The sequence below is a fragment of the Pleurodeles waltl genome, chromosome 7 (genome assembly GCF_031143425.1).
Source record: "Pleurodeles waltl isolate 20211129_DDA chromosome 7, aPleWal1.hap1.20221129, whole genome shotgun sequence".
Lineage (NCBI taxonomy): Eukaryota > Metazoa > Chordata > Amphibia > Caudata > Salamandridae > Pleurodeles > Pleurodeles waltl.
The window spans coordinates 1114449057-1114468982 of NC_090446.1; the positions used below are offsets into that span (position 1 = coordinate 1114449057).

At 40.8% G+C, this 19926-nt stretch overlaps 1 protein-coding gene across 1 annotated transcript in view; it reads left to right on the forward strand.

Annotated features, from left to right (window-relative positions):
- Positions 1 to 19926, forward strand: part of LOC138246998 (polycystin-1-like) — a 521270-nt gene that overhangs the window by 283764 nt on the left and 217580 nt on the right. Inside the window, exons 27-28 of the mRNA XM_069201747.1 lie at positions 10449 to 10644; positions 12677 to 12844. Of these exons, the coding sequence (XP_069057848.1) occupies positions 10449 to 10644; positions 12677 to 12844 (364 nt within the window). The remainder of the gene's footprint in view (positions 1 to 10448; positions 10645 to 12676; positions 12845 to 19926) is intronic.

A 19926-nucleotide genomic window follows, 5' to 3' on the forward strand; every position in this document is an offset into this window, starting at 1 on the left:
CCCTCCTCCACTTCTTCTTTGAAATACAATAAAGGGATTTCACCAGCACACAGACCCCCGAAGCAAGTCTGTGAATCCCCTGCAATGAAGATTCCACAGAATCTGGACTCACGTCTCTAATTTTCTGGTTGCCCCATTACACAAAAATCACCTGTGCTCCAGTTTAAATCATCCTTACCTTTATGCTTTCGACACTGTCCGCCATGATAACTCCTTGTCAGCTTTAATTATCATAGCCACAGCACCTGCTGGGTTCTCCTTCCACCGATTGGACTGACCCTACTCTGTATGGTGGTGCTCTGCCAGATAAGCATCCACCGTATTGTCAGTGGGTGCCCTGTGGAGCTTTGTCCTGGACCCATTCCTTTCTTTTCCTGTTACACTGTACCTCAGGACTTTCATTTTCTACTTCAGTTTCTGTAAATCACTGCCTTGCCGATAACCGGGAAAGCTTGAACACCCAGAAGCTAGCGGGTCACTCAGCACTGTCAGAACTGCCCTGGGCCTTCTGGGCTTCAAACAACCTTCTGGCACAGCGCAGAGCCCAGTCTGAGCCTGTTGTGTGTTTTTATTGGTACTACCTGTGGTACAGAGCGCCACAAAGGGAGAGTAGTTATGAATGGAAAAGAAGGCACAAAGAAATTGTGAGGCACCTAGACAGCCCGAAGAGAGATGGCATGGTGAATTAGAAAAGCACTCATGTTTTCCAATGAATCATATAATAGCATCCATTTTTTTCCACGTCCAAGAGCCAACTGTAGATTTTACGTAATCACCCTATTAGCCCTTTCAACTGCTCCACTCTCACTAACCTAATAAAGTTACTTAAAGCTGAACTTGATGCCAGCAGGCTCCAACTACTTCAACATATCTCTTGATTAAAATTGAATTCTTGTCAGTTTATATTGAACTTTCCAACAACCTTCACTTTAAACAATTTCGAAAATAAGTCTACCAAAACTTCAAAAAACTTGCCCCTTCCATCAAAAAACGTGCCTCTTCCATTCTCCCACAGCAGGACCCATAATATTCAATGCCAGATTGTTTCAGTGTTAGTAAGACTTTCTAAAGGATACAACGTCGGCGTTTTAATCTTTTGTGTTTTATCAGCTTTTTCACAATTGCTAGACCTCTATACAAATCTTTCAGTATCTAAGTCCATCCTTGGCCACCAATAAAGCTCTTTGATTCACGTATTAGTTCTCAAAATTCCCATGTGTACTTCCTGACATAGGGCTATAAGCCTGATCTTCAAAAACAGTGGAGGAATACCTCTGCTACCTCTTTGCTAGCATCTTTTCCAATTTCATTCTGCACTTTCTAAAAGCTTCTGAACCCAGGCTTTGTCTCACATGTGCACCCTTATCCATTTTTCACTCTTACTTCTCTTAAGACCTCATTGTCACCATCTGCCATATTCTACTCCATTCTATAATCGCTCCACTATTTCTTGTTGCTTCTACAACACAAGTGATGCTGTATTCCCGACATCATCATCAATTTCCAGCATAGGAACCAATATTCGCTTAAAAAAACAGCAGGTAAATTTTTCGCTCCCATTGCATAATTCTCATTGTTCAAATAATCTTGTAGACCTGTAGACAGCATCGCAGTTCTGGCTGATGCTATCAGCATACCACCTGTTGTCAACAACTTTACTCTCTTAAGCTTACGTATGATGTGTGATGTGCCCATCGCTTCTGTCCCTGGCACATTTCATCTGCCAGGGACACTTGTAAAACATGCAGAAGCCGCCCTGGACGTTCCTCTTAGCACTTGTGCTCAGTTCCCAGAAAAGCATGAGAGGAAATCCACAAGTTACTCACCTCAAACTACTTACTACCAGCGTAGGCCTTATGTGGTAATAGTTTAGCTATTATACAGCCCAAGTACTGGCACAGCCCTAGAAAAGTTTATCAGTGGGGAGCGTGAGATTGGCTGAAATGTAGGTTTTCATGGTTACTTGTTTTGGCTATATCCAGACTGTCTTTAACCAAACAGGGAAATCTTACAGTACTGCAACAGGGGCACTAGTCCACATTTTGTATACTCCATCAGACAGCATCACAGGGTAATCAGATGATTTCGTAGAAGTTTCATTCAACAAAAAAAAACATTCCTTATGGCTCCGTTTAGGTTATCGGCGGCTGTTTAGGTCACACAAATGCTCCAAATGTAAATCTTTATTGCAGGAAAGCATCACAGGGTCAGTGGTACTTGCTCTTCCACCAACCTCAACAAACTTCCCACCAACATATTAAAATACATACATTCTAAAGAGAACCTAGAAGGAGCTACAAATTCTAAAAAGGATGTCAAGGGAGCTACCACGTAAATACAAACAATGTATAAGCATATACATTACACAGTACTAGTTCAAACTGTTTCTACTGTGAATTCTTACAGTTTTGCTTTTAATTCAAATCTGTAGTTCAAAGCACCTGCTAGTGAGATTTCAAACCAACTATCTTTGCTGAATGAACAATCAAACACTTTTTGCTGCCTTTTAAAACCACTATTGAGGCACTTGTTCTTTGTTAGAAACACAGTTTTTTCCATTAGTGTACCAGCTGTTGCTCTTTCCTCCTTAATATATATTGTTGCTAATTAAGGGTCAGATATGCAAAGCATTTCACAATTTGGAAAGCTCCAGCTCCTAAAATAGAATTCCCCATGGATACCTATTCGGTATCTGGGAGGGGCATGTGGTAGGTGTCCATTAAGAATACAGAATATAGTATCAGTATCTAATTTATCAATGTTTTCCTACTGAAATCCGGTCACAAAACATTGATATTTTACTGACACCTCATAGCAGGTAGTAATAAATTATCTTTGTGTATGTAGAAATGAAAAAAATGGGTGACTTAAACAAAAAAAACGAATAAATTCTTCTTTTTAAACATAGTCAATTTCCTTTAAGATAAAGGGTGCATTTAGTTTGCTTTATGTGACAGGCATAGGGGTTGTAGCAAGGTGCGCAGAAAAGATAAAGGCTCTACCTTAAGCTCCGCAGTGCCTCTGGTGTACACGTCGACCAGGATGCCCTCCTGAGAGGTAAAAAGGACATATACATGCAGCAGAATACAGTGTGAGCATGGGGGAGTGATTGTGGACTCCCAAACATCACCAAAGCCGGTGTTCTCTCGACCCAATATCTCCACAACAAAGGTTCCAAAATCGCAATGCGGGACTGTCTCCTTGTTGTGGAAAACTTTACACGCTCCTTGCTGCCAGACCATCCGAGGAATAACTTTCTACCAATTGATTGCCAGGATCTCTAAGAATCTCTGAGGGGCCTTGCTGACTAAGTGGCGGTAAAGACAGACTGTTTACCCCCAATTGCCACGCTCTCCTGACACGCTCTACCTTAGAAAGCTACAGTATACCTAAAATACTGACTGCGGTGCTCGCTGTCAATCTATGCCAACTGATGGTCAAGATATCTAAGGACCTTCTGCGGGGTTGTGGCAGTTAATTGGCAGTAAGAAAACTATGTTTTACCTTCAAACGCCCTGCTTTTCCAACGTGATCGGTGTCACAGTGCGCTCGCACCCGCCCAGGCGCACGTATTATGCCCAGTCTACTTGCCCTGTTGTCAGACTCAGGTTAAGAATAAAGAACTAGACATGGGCGTGACCTGCTCAACAAGGTCATTGTTGGGGCTATATCAAGGACCTTACTGTTAACCCGCTTTTCTTTGGGATTTCTGTGTTGGTCCTGTCACAGTTTACATTAGTACTCCCCTCTACTCACAATGGTGGTGACTGCTTGGGCCTAATCCCATTGTACTCCTCTGCTCCATTCTTCCCCACTGTGGCTCTGTGACTCTGCTTGCTTTGAGGATTGACAGCATCGGCGCCCTTGAAAAGAGTTGTGGAATTATTGTCCCTGCTTTACCCAATTCTCTGAAATTAATATTGCTCCTTTGATCTCCACAAACTTATGCCTGACCTACCACAGACAGGGTTTTGGCCCTAGTGTTGGTTTCTAATACTCCCACAGAATGATAATGTTTGTTTGTGCGCAGCCCTTCTGACCCGGGATTGGGCGTTAGCACAATAGGGGCTGCTGTTTAAACAATGAGGGCCATTCTCCAGAGTACACCTAGAGGAGGTCTCTTTTCACGATGGACCATCGTTTATTGGAGTCCATTAAACCCATTAACCCACAGGAAAAGCCCCATCAGTGCAGGGTCTCAGAGAAGAGTCAGAGGGCCATAATTGCACCATTACAAATTGGTCAGACGTCTCTCCAGACAGCTTTGGTTAATCGCATGTCACTATGTATATTTTAGGCATGGACACACACCCACTCTCCTGTCTTAAACATCAGACACACACTCTAACCTCATAAGAGATAGTTACAACGGGATCACCTGCTGTTACATGTCTATTTCTGTACAGGGAAGTCTAAGCCATTGTCGTCACTTGCAATGTTTATTCTACACACTTATAGGTGTAGTCAGCGGCTGGTCAGAAAGCCAAACTACTTCCGTACAAATTGGTCAGACTATATGCTGCTTAATTATGGAGGATGTAGACCCTTGATCCCTGCCTTTTAGGGCTCCACCAAGAACAACCTGTCGGAAAACACAAGCACTCAATAACTTCCCCAACCGCTCAGGTGATTAATATTGTATTACTGTGTTAACTAACCGATATCTCTACCCACCTAGTTACTACTTTGGCCTAGGTGTACATGTATTTTAATATCTGGAAATATGTTATACATGCAGATTGCTAAACTCCACTTGTAGTGGAATGTATATACATTTTAATATCAGATATTATGTTGTTTGTGCAGATTGCTAAACTGTACTTTGCTTTACATTTGGAGCCAATGTGTGCTTAACTTTGTTAATCCCCCAGTGTAGAGCCCAATTTTTCCAGACTGCCCTACTTTGATCCGTTCTGATTGCATCCTATGTTCTTTCTCCACGCAATTGTATGATTAAGATGTTCGAGTTATGGGTGCCATGCACAATGACAATCCCCATGGCATCATACTTACATCCACCTCTCCCCGCATGACTTCTTACCTGGCTGGCCTCCTATGCCGGACATAGCCACTGCATCCGCGCTCCGCTATGACTTTCCTGCCGCACCACATCTCTTACAGACATCCCAAGGTGGGAAGGGGCCCTTGTATGCCTCTGGAATACTCACAACCCCATGTGGACCACCCTGGTTATTTGTTCTCTCCCCTCTCTACCTCTAGTACCTCTCCATAGTGGGTTATCTGGCTCTAGAAGGAGCTACCTATGGTTGCCTAAGGCCTGTTTAGAGCCCCCCACATTGAGGTGCCCATCAGTGACCCAAAAAAATGCCAAATGTTTACAATAAACGTTATCTCCTTGTTCACCAAGGAGTTGAACCATCCAGTCAAAAGATCCAAAATCCTAGACTATTGTAAGGAGCTGGCGGACAAATTAGTACTCCTCCCAGAGACCAAGATAGGTTTTAAAGAAGACCTGTTAATGAGGAAAGGTTTGGTATCAGACATACCTGCTCTGAAGTCTGCCAAAAAAAATAGGGCTATTACCCTACTATTCAAGGAATCTGCTTTAAGTATAGTCTCATCAGAGCACAAGACCAATGGCAGATGGCTAAACAATGGTTCTCATGATCTCTTATGTCATGAACATATACTCTCCCAACATAGGCGGACCAAGTATTTGGCGTAGCCTTAATAAACAATTAGCAGACATCCCACATGACTCCAAAACAACAGTATGAGGGGATTTTAACCTTCCAATGGACCCCATTCTAGATCGACACTCAGCGTATAAATATAGAACTCCTAGGGCACATAAACAGCTGCTCAAACATTTTACTCACACCACTCTTAGATGTTTGGAGACTACACAACCTTAAGGGCAGCGATTTTTCATTTTTCTCTCCACCACACTCTAGTTTGTCCCATATTAATTATCTCCTTGCAAATGCCTCACTTCTAAAGGCCACTTCTGATGCTAAAATCCACCCAATCCTCGTCTCAGACCACGCTGCAATCTCAATAACCATTCTTAACCTCTCCAACAAAGGAGGAAATCGAACCTGGCACTTAATCACTGAAATTCTAGAAAATGCACCAGACATTGCAGACCTACAGAACGAAATAGAATTCTTCCTTAGGAAAAACAAACATTCAGTCAAAATCTTGGTAATTTTTTGAACGCGGTAAAATGCGCCATAAGAGGGCAAATCATTAAACTAATGTCTAAAACAATGGCGAAATTAAGAGAAATCTGTAATTGCTAGATGCTGAAATCAAACATAAAGAGGAAGCTTTTAAACAGTCTAAAAACAAGTCCCTACTTACAGACATCAAGCAGGCAAAATACACCTTTAACTCCATAGTCAGTAAAAGGGCCTACCTCAGTATACATGCCCAAAAATCCAGACAACTCATACTCCGCAAAAGAGCCGGCAAATTGCTAGCCTCCACTCTCAAATTTAACAACCTCAATAACCAAATTACTCATATTACGGACCAATACGGTTCCCAAAAAATTGAAACCAAAGAGATTTTTTTAGGTTTTCAAATAATTTTTTAGGAAGCTCTACACCCAGCAATTGTCATGCAATAAAACAAAGTGCCTAGAGTTCCTCAACTCCCTTCCTATTGCTTCAGCTTCCAAAGAAGATAGGATACACTTGAATAAGACAACGGAAAAGGAAGAGATTGTTAAGGTAATAAAATCTATTTGTTCAGGGAAGGCATCAGTACCCAACGGCTTCCCCATTGTTTTTTATGAAACCTTTAATTCCTCGCTCTTCAAACCCCTCAAAAATAGGTTGATCACTTTACTCAGCATGGAAAGGTCTCTGTCTCAGTCTCTGAAGCCACTAAACAGGTCATTCCCAAAGGGGTCAGAGATCATTCTGACCCCAAGAACTTTTGCCCCATTTCTCTTCTAAATATTGAAGCTAAAGTTTTTGCCAAAATCTTAGCCAACAGGCTAGAAAACTGGATTGCCAAACTTATTCATAACTCCCAAACAGGGTTCGTCAAAGGGTGCCTTGCCAGAGACAACATTAGTATATTCTGCCATATAATAGAGAAGGCTTGCCTTTCCTCACTACCAACAGAGCTGATCGCACTCAACGCCAAAAAGGCTTTCGATAAAGTGCCGTGGTCTTTTCTTAACGCTGTGTTTGAGTCCTATAAGCTTGGCAACTCATTTATTAATTTGGTGTTGGCACTCTACGCGAATCCCAAAGCAAATATCAGGATTAACGGTTCCACCTCCACATTTTTTGATCTACATCAAGGTACAAGAGAGGGATGTCTTCTCCCCCCCTTGCTCTTTTTACTTACTATTGACCCCTTACTTAAACTACTTAAAACTGTTCCTGGTATCATATATCTCCAATTTGGCACAAATATGTATAAAACAGCAGCATACACGGATGACATCCTTATCTTCTCAGAGGACATTGACTTTGCTATCCATTGTATCATCAATATCATCCATAAGTTTTCAGAGACCTCTGGATGTACCTTAAACAAGGACAAAACTTAGGTATTTCCCGTAAACCCACTTGCCACCCTTCACGCTTAGGTGACTCAGGACTTAAGTTGCAGTCCAAAGGTCTCAAATATCTGGGGATTGGGTTCTGTAAAACCCTAACAGACACACTACTCTATAATGAATCACAGACAATCGCCAAGGTTAGAGATCTCTTGCCCGCATGGTCACCCTAATTTATCTTGTAGTGAGGTAGGCTTCAAACGCTCAAACTGATGATCATTCCAATAGTACATTTTCTGTCATCCATGCTACCCTTGAAACTCTCCACCCTCTTTTTCCAGGAGACAGATAAAATCACCTCAATGTTCCTTTGGAATGATAAAAAAGTGAGGATCTCATATAAGTCCCTTAGGAAGAGCATCCCTCGGTAGGCTGTAACCTACCAAATTGAAACCTCTATCAATCAGCCTTCCTGACAGCTCAGGGCACTGTCTGGCTAATCCCAGAAACACCAAATACCCGACTTTGGATGCAGATTGAACATGATATATGTTCCCCTTTTAGTACATCTTCTTTTATCACAATGTTGAAATTTATGCCATCTCAATCCCATTGCATACTTACGGACACTGCAAACGTACTAAAGCTGCTAGACAAACGTTTGCCGGAATCTAGCCATAATTCCATATGGGCATCTTTATCACTCAATCCAAACGTCACTGCTGAAGTCGCTCCTACCATTGTACTCTTGTGGGCCTTCAAAGGCATCCGGCTAATCAGGGCCTTTACGACAACAACAACGATCCGCTCCCCTTTTTAGCTCTGGCCAAAATGTACAACCTCTCCAACTTAGATTTCTACTGCTTCCTAGCGATTAATGTTAAACTCTCCAAACTCAACCATCCTAAACACTCCACTCTAGTGACCCGATGCGCACAATGGCAATACTCTGGACATATTGCCTCTAAAATCTACAAGTTCCTTTACAACCCACAACCATCTCAAAATTCGATTTCACACACCAAATGGGCCAAACATTTCAACACAAGGATATGCAATAACATTGCTCCCTCTCTTATTCAGTCCATATTCTTCACAAATAATCTCCTGCATTAGACCCCATCCAGACTGCTTAAACTAAACTTGTGAGAAGACAACAAATGCTGGAATTGTAACCAAGAAACAGGCTTACACCAACACATGTTTTTTGAATGCTAAATGCTTGACTCATACTGCCTACCGATACAAAACCAGTTGTCAGCTATATTTAACATACCCATATCTTTAACCTTTCCCATGGTAGCACTGGGTCCCTGGGCCTCAGCAACCGCTTTGACCCTAGGAGACAATGACATTGCACTGATATATCTTCTTCTGACCATTGCAGTAATGGTCATTCTTTCTAAATGGAAATCATTCAACCGTCTGTCACATCACACATGGTGGGCATGGGTCTCATATCTTTGAGGTGCACATAGCTTACAGTCTAAAAACCAGTCCTTCCCCCCTATTTCCAGTGTAGTATGGCAATCCCTAGACAAAGTAAATTTGTGAGGCCTTGCAGCTCAACCTATAACATGTTTCTTGAACATAACCACTCACTCCTAGATAGCGGGTATCCCACCCACTTCCCCCTGCCTTTCACTCCCCAGTTTCTTATCACGTTTGGTTTATCTTGACTATTAAGGCGATACAACATTATGATATACTTCTCAGAATAACATGCACTTATTAGATCTTAAGCACACAAGCACACAGGTAATGATAGATCTGTTCGCATCTGCCCATATCAACTTCTTGAATTACTGCTAAAGTTGTTTGTAATGTAGGCCCCCCAGGTCCTCAGTGTTTTCTCATAATTGTGACTTATATATTGTATCATCAGCTCAATTGTTTTGTTTACCCAGCTGTCATTGATATAGTAGTAATAAGTGTATGCAGATCAACAGTGCTTCACGCGTAACCTGTATATCATATGCCTGGTATTACCCATGCAGCTGCCCAACCTTTGTCTGTATCGCAATGATGAATGTATGCCTGCTTTCTTTCTTAAAACAAATGAAAATATTTTGGATTTAAAGAAAGAAATGACAGACATGATGGACTGCTGATCCTAGCAAGCTACCATTCCTATGATTGCCTTTATTCATATTGAGTTACAATTTGCAACCTACCTTATTATTAATCATGAGGAAGGTTGGATTCTCACCCACTACAATTCATATTTGTCAAGAACCTACATATCCATACGTAGGATGATTCTTAAAAATCTTTACTGGTCACAAAAAATACTGGTCAAAGTATGCGACCAGTACTTTGCAATAGATATTAATACATCTGACCCCAGATTCCTAGCTTTTGAAAATGTAATCACATTATACTGGTAGTGTTTATTTTGCACTGCTTATCCTTGCACTTTAGGACTGAGTTCAAACTTTGCTGCACAGCCTTCAAGGGCCAGATGTGTGATAAGCATATTTAATTTGCTGGCAAGTGAAAGATCACAGGAGGATCCTAAGAGACTAGGATTAAAGCTGTTCGTCATCTACAAGTCCTACAAAGAACTCTGTACATTTTCTCCATGAGTATGTAATTCTGTTCCAGTATATATTTGTCTTGTCGCAGGCTTTTTGGTTTTTGAAGTCTTATTTATTTCATAACTTTCTCACACTGCAAATTAGAACCGAGTGCTTTTTTTTCACAAACTTAAATGTTTTTATTCCATGTGTAACTATATTTTGCATTTTTCGTGCTTGTGTAACATAATTTCTTTGTAACTCAAATTTGTATTTGTGTATGACAACATTGCCGTCAGGGTGTACTTATTAAGTGTCTCTAGTAGCTGCATTTTGTATGTTTGTTCCTATTACTAACTAATTTATTCCAAAGTCTAAAAGACATAAAATAAAACATGCACGTAAAAAGTTGCTTGCTTCGCCATAATCAGTGTGCTTTTTCTCTCTGGTTGCAGAGTGCAGTCTCCCGGCAGAGTCACTTGGTGCTCATCACATGTGCTGCGTTCTTCTCCATTTACCTCGTTTTGGTCTTCATTTCCCATAAACTGGATGACATTGATATCACTCGTGTGGGCATTATGCCTCTTTGCGGACAGCCAGGGCGCTACAAGTACTGGGTCATTGTGAAGACTGGGTGGAAGCGGGGCTCAGGTGGGTTAACTCAGGATGTTTATCATTTTCCAGGGGTGCAGAAACAGTGTACCAGTGTATATCTTCGTTTTTGCAGGAAATTCATTCAGTGATGAATGGGTGTGTGGACCTCACAAGCTGTACTGGTTTGATTACTCACTAGTAATTCATTATTCCACGAGCAGCTGTTCCTCTCAAAGAAGATTATAATAAAATAAAATAAAATGTTTTAAAGGACCAACTACATAGCTCCTGCTCCTCTCCCTGGTACATCCTGGTCTCGTAGATGCCAAGTAGACACTGTGGTTGTAATGGGATTTAGGAAGAAAGGAATGCCAGCTTTTTGAGTAGGGAGACTTAACACTTAAATTCAAAATATCAAGGATTTGTAGTAACGAATTGGGCAATTACCAACTCTTTTGATTCCGTATTTCGATGCTTGTACAGTGAGAATGTAATTAGAAAAAAGAGATTACAACCACAGCGCAGAGGGTCCCTAACTAATACATGCAGACTCTAGGCTTGCCAGAAAAGCCAATACAATGGTGGTGAAGCTCTGAAGGAGCACCAGATGTGGTAGAGCTCTGATGAAACACCAGGGATAGTTGGAACATGGCAGGAGAGCTCTGCACCAGCACAAAGGATAGTTTGGGTCTGATTGTGAATCTCTAACAGAAGAGAGATGATGTAATTTTGTTGAGCTCTGAAAAGCAAAAGGGAAAATGGTGGTCTGTTGGCTTAGCTCTGAAGAACCACACGGATAGTTTTGGTGCGGTAGAGATTTTGTGCACACAAGGGTAGTGTGGGTCTGCAATGGGTTGTGCTGTAAGTGCTTTCGTGAGTTAGATGCTGTTGTTGAAGCACCATTTAAACACCAGGTGGTGGAGCTCTGAGGCAACACTTGGGGCAGTGCAGGTGTAGTGGTGGAGCTCTGATGAAGCACATGTGTGTGTGTAGTGGAGGTGGTCTGTGAAAATGTAAGGTCAGCTTTTGATGTGGTGATGAAATGATGAGGAGGCACCATGGAGAGTTGGTCTTTAGTTTTGTTATTCTAGAAGACTTCAGGAAGAGCTGAATTCTAGTTGTGAATCTTTGAGGAAGAAATCGGAAGAGTTGTGATCTCATGGTTGGTCTTTGATGTGGGATCATGGAGAGCTGGATTGCACGGAGTGGGAATACCATGAAATTGTGAACACTGAAGCCATATTTGATAATCTGCAATTTTAGAGAAGGAACACTTCATAATCTGTTTAGCCTGAAATATTATTGATGCCTTCACACAGGTGGCTTGAGATATTTACAGAGCATATTTTACTCTGAGAGAACCTCAGTATCGTACCATTAACCACCTTAGAAATACACAATCTCATCTTCTTCACACTGATGTCAAATAATACGAATGGTCCACATTGAGTCTTCACGACGAGGATGAATTTGGAAACAGCCCTAACAACGTGGCTCGAACCACGCTGTGCCTTTACAACATGGCCTGAACCACAAATGTGTCTTTACAATGCATCCCTTTACCATGCAAGTCATTATAACAACCTGCCTTAGGGAAAGCGTTGTTGGACTGATGTTAGACTTTAAGTCCAACACTTTCCCTCCTATGGTGCAGAGTGGAGTTGGAATAGTAAATCGTTCTATTCCAAAGTCCAGCGCTTTCCCCAACGCAAGTCGTTGTAATGACTTGCGTGGTAAAGGAATGTGTTGTAGAGATGCATTCGTGGTTCGGCCCGCATTCTTAAGACAGGCGTGTTAAGTGCTTGCATTGTTCCGACACACAACCGGATGAAATATCATTGTTTCTTTCTACTGTCTTCATATGCTGTATTCATAATATTCTCACAACATTCCAAACACTTAGCTGAAATATCTTCCATGCACAATATTCGCCAGGAAAAAAACATTAGTGACACATTGTGCACCAGCTGTGATATTTTCAAGGTTTTTGAATCACATTAGCAGCAGTCCTAGCATTGTATTCGATGCATCCTGAGACATTTAAGTCTTTCTTATTTACCCAAATGTGCTGCCTATTACTGTGTTGTAGGAACCACAGCACACATAGGAATTAGCTTATATGGACTGAACAAAAGTGGCTCTCGACACCTGGACAAAGCCTGGGCATTCCAGAGAAACAGCCAAGATATCTTTCAAGTGGAGACTGACGCCAACCTAGGAGAGATCTGGAAAATTCGTATATGGCATGATAACACAGGTATGACTGAGCTGGTGACTGGAGCTCTAGACATTTCTATTTTCTAATAGACTGTAACTGCAAATACATATCTGCTTGTGGCCTTTTGTACTCTGTGAATAGGTGGATGTGGGCATTCTTTTTCCTGGTTCATACCTTCCATTTTAACTACACAGGGTAAATGGTGTCATCAAAAAGGTCCAGGAAAAGGGAACGGAAAGGACAGTAGAGCAAACAAATGGCTACAGGATATGCAGTTATCCAAGTAACAGTTATAGAAGATGTAGCTGACATTATAAGGTAGCAACAATCCAGTTGGGAGAGATGTACAGGACTATGGAAAGTGCACAGGGTACTGAGAATAGTCAAAAACTAAAGGAGATGCTTTTGATGATATATGTTGCTAGGCAGAGATGTGTGGTTGGTTCTGGGCATTATATGTGATAGTATATGACACAAGACATGCTTTGGAAGCTGTCTAGACAGTATAGGCCTAATTACAAGTTTGGCGGTCTTGAGACCGCTGAATCGCAGTACCGGTCAAAACACTGCACTCCTGGCGGTCGGACTGCCAGATTATGATTGTGGCAGTCGGACCACCCAGAAACCATCACCTCCACCGGGATCAGAGGTCCTGACAGATTGGCAACAGTCGAAGTTGTGGTCAGCCATGGCAGTGCCGAGTTTGGTACCACTGCGCTGATCACAGCCTTGAAAAGCTGGCGGAAAATCAGTGCAGGAGGCCACGGGGGGAGCTGCACTGCCCACTACCATGCCGTGGGCAGTGCAGGGGCCTCCTGTGAGCACTCTTGGAATGTGCACTGTCTGCATAGTGAATGTGCTGTGTGCGACGGCATTGGCCTCGGCTCCCTAAGTGAGTCGAGGCCAATGCTGCTGCACTGTTTCCACTGGACTGACCAGCGGAAAAATTGTAATAAGACAGTTTCCGCTGTTCAGCCGATTGGAAACATTGTAATGTGAAGGTGGTGAGGCCGCCGGCTTGATGTCTGCCTCACCACCACCGTATTGGAGTTGTGGTGGTCCAACTGCCCCACTCATAATGAGGCACTATGAGTCAATGTAAAATGCGGTGTTTGGAGTTGCATGTGGAAACTATGATGCTCTGTGTCATGTAGGTAAGGGCATGTTTATGGTGGGTTTCCAATGTAGATCCTAGCATCAGTGATGTCATTTAAGATATCATCAGCGATGTCATCAAGAATGTCATTTAACATGTCATGAGTGATGTAATATATGAAGTCATATGTTACAGTGTATGGTGGGAGCGCAAGGTATAATGAGCTCAGTAATTTATAACTGGTGAATTTCAGTGGTTTTTAACATTAGTTTTTATATTATTAAAAGTCCTAACTATAATGTCACTTTAACCTTTGTAATTTTTCAATGAATATACGTACTGGCAGTTAGCACCAACTTTTCCAGGAGACAAAGCGTTTTTTGTTTTGCTAATAACTTTGACTCCTTTTGACGAATCTTCACGAAACTTTCAAAACTTGTAAGTTTGGGGGGGATTCGTCAAGCAGGGGTGGAGAAAAAGGTTGGATCCTAAATCACTTTTTCCCCATGTTATGTCTATGGGAATTTTCCAATTTTTGAACACGACTACACACCAAATCGCCGAACGAATTTACACCAAATTTGACAGAAAGACAGATCTTGGTCCAGAAAGATCTCTGTTTTTTGTTTGGTGCAACTCTGTTCAGTAGTTTTGGAGTAATTAGAGCAAATAAAATATATATATCTAGGGACCCGGATCCTTTGTGGATCTGTTCATGGGGGATCCGCAAGCCCCGGAAACAAAAGCAATGCCCTAATTGGCTGGCCACAATTTGAAAGAAAGGTTGTGGTCACAATTTTCTTTCTAGCTTTGGCCAAGGGAAGGAAAGAAAAAAGGGGGAAACATAAGGTGCCAGGATAGAGGTATTCTGACCCCATAGAACACATTGCCCAATTTTTTGTCAGCCAATCTGCAGATCTGAGGATCCTCCGCAGTGCTCAGTGCATCCCCCTGCATAAAATCGCAAAGGATCCACGGATCCAAAGCAGACTAAACTAACTATAACGTCCCTGTAACCTTTGGTTTTCTCAGTGAATATATAAATATATATATATATATATATATATATATATATATATATATATATATATATATAGTAAATTTACATAGATAGATAGATTAATATTACAGAGAATCGTTAGCCTTTCTTTATTTAAAGTTAGGTAATAGGAATTCCTCTGAATTTTGATGCAAAATTGCTTGTTAAAGGGGTTGCAAAGAAAAAAGAAGGGTCCCAAACCATGTTTTTCTGCCAATGCATTTTCCATTCACTTTGTACTGGCTAAACAGCCTGTCGAATTTTGATGACATTTCAAAACATTTGGCAGGATTATAGACTATGGTGTGTAGATGATCCTTTTCAGTAGTGCAAGTAAGTAGGAGAAGTATTTTTATCGTTAGAAGAGAATTAAACTTAGTGATATCTGAGGTAGCCAAATACTCTGGAACTTCATGAAATACCAGGAAAATACTGTTGTATTTCACGGTGCATGCTGATGACAAGGCAGAATATGATTGGGTAATGGCTGCCTTTATAAAGCTGAACACGCAAAGAAACAGGGGGAAACCCAGTAACCCAAGGACCAGCATTTTCAGGAGCACCACATTTCCAGAAAATGTATGAAAAGAAAACGTCAACTTTATTTGTTTTTAAACTAATTTAATAAAATGGATTTGATTCTTGTGTAAACCAATTGAATGATGGTTGTGTATGGTTGCCTAGGAAGTTGAGGCTCACACTTCCCGCTTAGGGACCATTGTTTTCTCTTTTTATTAAAGTAAAAGGCAGCCATGTTGTCTTTCCCACACTTTGGCTGTGTTCTGGGTTAGGGCTATAGATAAACGTAAGTAGTAGGTTTTATATGTTTCCCCACTCGTTACAGGTAGGGAAAAATATTTATGTTTCTATATATTTAAAAAAAGGGAATGGGGTACTGCGGTACCACCTAGGAAGTACTGCAGTACTTAAAAATAATTAAAAATGTAATATTTAAAACATTGAAAAATAAGCTCTACAATACTATAGTTCACTAGCATAGCGTATTACAGCGTTTCTGCAATGTTTTCATATTCACTTAAAAGAATAACAGAGTACTGCGTTACAACCTAGAAACTACTGCTCTACTCAGAATTTTTCAAAATAAAATTATTAAAAAAATACAATGTATTACACTATGGGGCAAACTCATGAAAAGTGGCTCATCATGTCATGATACGCCACTTTTCCAGCACCCCATTGCATCTCCTCTAATGCCACCATGTGTGCGGCGTTTAAGGTAGGGCGCACCATAGTGGGTGTTAGGGAACTATCGTCAAAAATGTTGATGCTAGTTTTGCGCTTTGCAGGATTAGCGCAAAAAATATTCACGCTAATCCTGCAACGTGAAAGAAAGGCCCATTGAAAACAATGGGATCCTCATTTTAACACCTGCCTTAGGCAGGCATTAAAAATTACGTTAGAAATGGCACAGTGGAATCTCACAGATCCCGCTGCGCCATTTTTCTGGGCCTCCTAATGCCGAACACCCCCCCCCCCCCCCTCCCCCTAATGCCAAATTTTCACAATTTTTTTTTATTTTTCCAGTAACTACTGCAGTACTTTGTAGGTACTAGGGCAGTATTCTGTAAACTTTTTTTTTTACAAATATATGCAAAAATAGTAATACATTTCCCTACCTATTACTACTTTATTAAAGTCGAAATATGTAGGGACCAACAATAAAACCTACTAATTAACTATATCTTGGCTGCCTTTTACTTTTGTAAAGGCAGCCATAAATCAATAATGTACTGCTTTATGATCAGCATGACTTATCAGGGTGAACATTTGCTGCGCTTCAGAGCTCAAATGTCAAGCTACATCTTTTGACAGATTGCTGCTTATTTTTTAAAATGGGGATTGGTGTTCACAAACTCTTCTTTGTAGTGAGAGAAAGAAAAGTAAAGTGAATTATGTGACAATCTTACTGGGGTACAGAGAATGTGAATGGAAAGGCTATAGGATGCCATTTTTTGTAACACACAAAATATAAGTACATGTAAATAAACTGCACACATTCAGCAGCTAGAAAAGCAAAAATGAAGCACTTTTTTGTTAAATTCTTAAGTGTGATGGAAAGAAATATTCTAATAGTACCAAAGCAAGTCAAAACACTTTTACTTGGTGATGCACAAATGATACATATTCACCGAAACCGTATTTCCACACGTTATCATTTGTGTGCAATATAGTTTTATCAAAAAATTGTATGTCTGTGCAAATTTAGTGGCCATTTCTGTGTTCAATGGAAAATGCACTGTCTGTAAATGACAGTTTGTTACCACAATGCTTTAGTTACATTAAAAAAAATCCCCCTCCTCATGTCCATTAAATCTATGTGGGTCACGAAAGTTAGTTGATCTAAAAAGTGGGCCATGGTTCTTAAAGGTTTGGGAAGCACTGGTGTCAGGTGTAATACACTAACCTTTGAGCATAAAAATGCATTCTCATGATGTTTGCACGTGGCAATAGCTTTAAATTATGCTCATGTGACTCCTAAATCTTAAAATTAATTTTGCTAAATGGTTCATTATACCATGTTTTGAAAAAATATTCGAGCAGTGAACTGGCATTGCTCTTTTGGGACAGTACAAAGTGTGTGCAGTGACCTATCCTGGGTTGAAGTGTATGCTAAATTTAGAGGCATCTGACTATCTACCTGGAATTTTCAGTAACAGGTTTAGCAGTGCATAAAATTGAACTACATATTTGTCTAGCAAATATTTTTATAATCAGTATTCAATAGGGTTATAGGATGACAAGAATTAGGATGTAATGGATCTCTCCCTTTTTTTAGGAAGCTTACTTGAATCCCTTTGTGAAAGGAGGTTGGGATATTACCTCGATTGACGATAACATTAAATATAAATAGATTTTTAGATCCACTACAAAGTTTTGGTAGCATTCTGATGGATAGCCATTTTCAGCTGAAGTTTTCCCCTTTGGAAAGTTTTTAATTACGTGCACAATTGCATCTTGCTGAAATGGGTGTACTAGGGCCTCATTACAAGTGTGGCAGTCTGAGGACCGCCACACTCGCGTTGACGGTTAGACCACCTCAACTTTGGCAGTCCGACTGCCCAATTACAACCCTGGTGGGCAGACCCGTCAGGGGACAGCCAGCCGTCGGGCTTGTAACCAGCCAGACGGCGCTTAAGTTGGTGCTGCCTGGCTGGTTACAACCCCTGTTTCTGCCAGCCTTTTCATGGTGGGGACCCCGCCATTAAAAGGCTGGTGGAAAGCCAGTGCTGGGGACTGCAGGGGGGGCCTGCAGTTCCCATGCCCATGGGCATGGGTAGTGCAGGGCCCCCCAGCCCTGCGCCATTGGAATGCGCACTGTTGGGCGCTGAAGTGTTAGGATATTGACCTTGACTCCCTTAAAGGAGATGAGATCAATATCCTAACATTGTTCCTGCTGGTCAGCCCATCAGGAATGAGTATTCCAATGTTCCCACCAGTCAGCTCGGCTGGAACATTGTAATACGTTCAGGGGGAGCGTCACCGCTATAGGGGTGGCGTCCTTCCCGTGAGTTTGGCGGTCAAGTGGTGGGATAGCCAAACTCAAAATGAGTCCCTTAGTTAGGTAGCCTATAGAGATGATAAAGGAAAGATTTTCAAATCACTTAAACATTGTCAGATTTTTCTGTCCAAAATGGCCACCTGTTCTCATAGGATATTATGAAAGAATTCCCAAAATTTATTTTCTAAGGGAGTTGGTTCTGTATAATGGAGTTATTCTTGGAGTTGAATATTTTACTTATTGTGTTAGTTACAGAATGTGTCTTAATGTACTAAGCCAATAGCTTATCTGTACATTCCCCTTCCTCATAAACTTGCTGACTTGCTGACCGAGAATGATTTAGCTCTTTCTCTGATAGGGATGATCTGAATTTGTCATTTGCCACCTCCCATTTACAATAATTCTGCCTATTATTTTTTAATTCAGATTAACTTCTGCTTGATTAAGGATGTTCTGTATTACGAACAATTGCTGTCATGAATTTTCCTTGATTACGCAGAGAAAGCTATTATCTCACTTCTAAGCGTGGCTTTGTAAGTTTTCCAAGTATGTCCCTAAGATGCAGTTCATAAGTTGTGCTAAAAAAATATTTTATTCTGCCTTTTATTTTATTTCTAACAAATATCGCATTTGTAATTAATGACTTTACATGTTTCCTACTAAATTTTGATTTTGGCCATGGCATCATGAACAGATTAAAAGCTGTATGATCTGAAAAATAATTGTGGATAAATTTAGTTGAGATCTTTTGAACATTTTTAGAGATTGAAACAATATCTATATGAAAGGCTGTCTGAAATCTCCCTAAAAACAAAAAACATTTCAGTGTGCTGTGTAAGGTCCTAAATGAATCTATGACTCTAAGCTCTGTTTTAAAAGTGCACGGAGCTTTCTCTGAATATTATTTACTTTGGAGGAATTTAATGAAGAAAGATCAATCCCCATTACTATCAATAATTTCAGAAATTCTGTCAGTTGATTTGTAAATAGATCTCGGCTCATTGTCCAGAGGACCATAATGTAAGACTAATGTCAAACTTTGTCATTCAGCTACCCATCTACCAGCTTCATCTTCCACAATTTTTGAGTGACTCCCGGGAGCTTACAAGAGCTTCAGGATGCTACTCACCTTTGTGCTGTAGAGGCCAAAGAAAAGGCTAATGGAAAAAAAGTGAGCAATTACTGATTTTTTTCCTAAGGTTCTTTGATATAAATCTCTTTCAGTAGTATCATTGAGGGTTTTATTCATGAACACTGCTAATAATGCTCTATTTTTCTTCTTTGTCCTCCTGTTTTTCAGGCTGTCTACATTTACAGAAAGTATTCTAATTTCTGTCATGTTATGGTATGGTAGTTCTAATAAATCAATTGCATTCTTATCTATGTATAGCAATACAGATTTGAACTTGATCTTGAAACCTAAGATTTTTTTCAACATGCCCCCTTCTGCTCCACACACCCAGTAT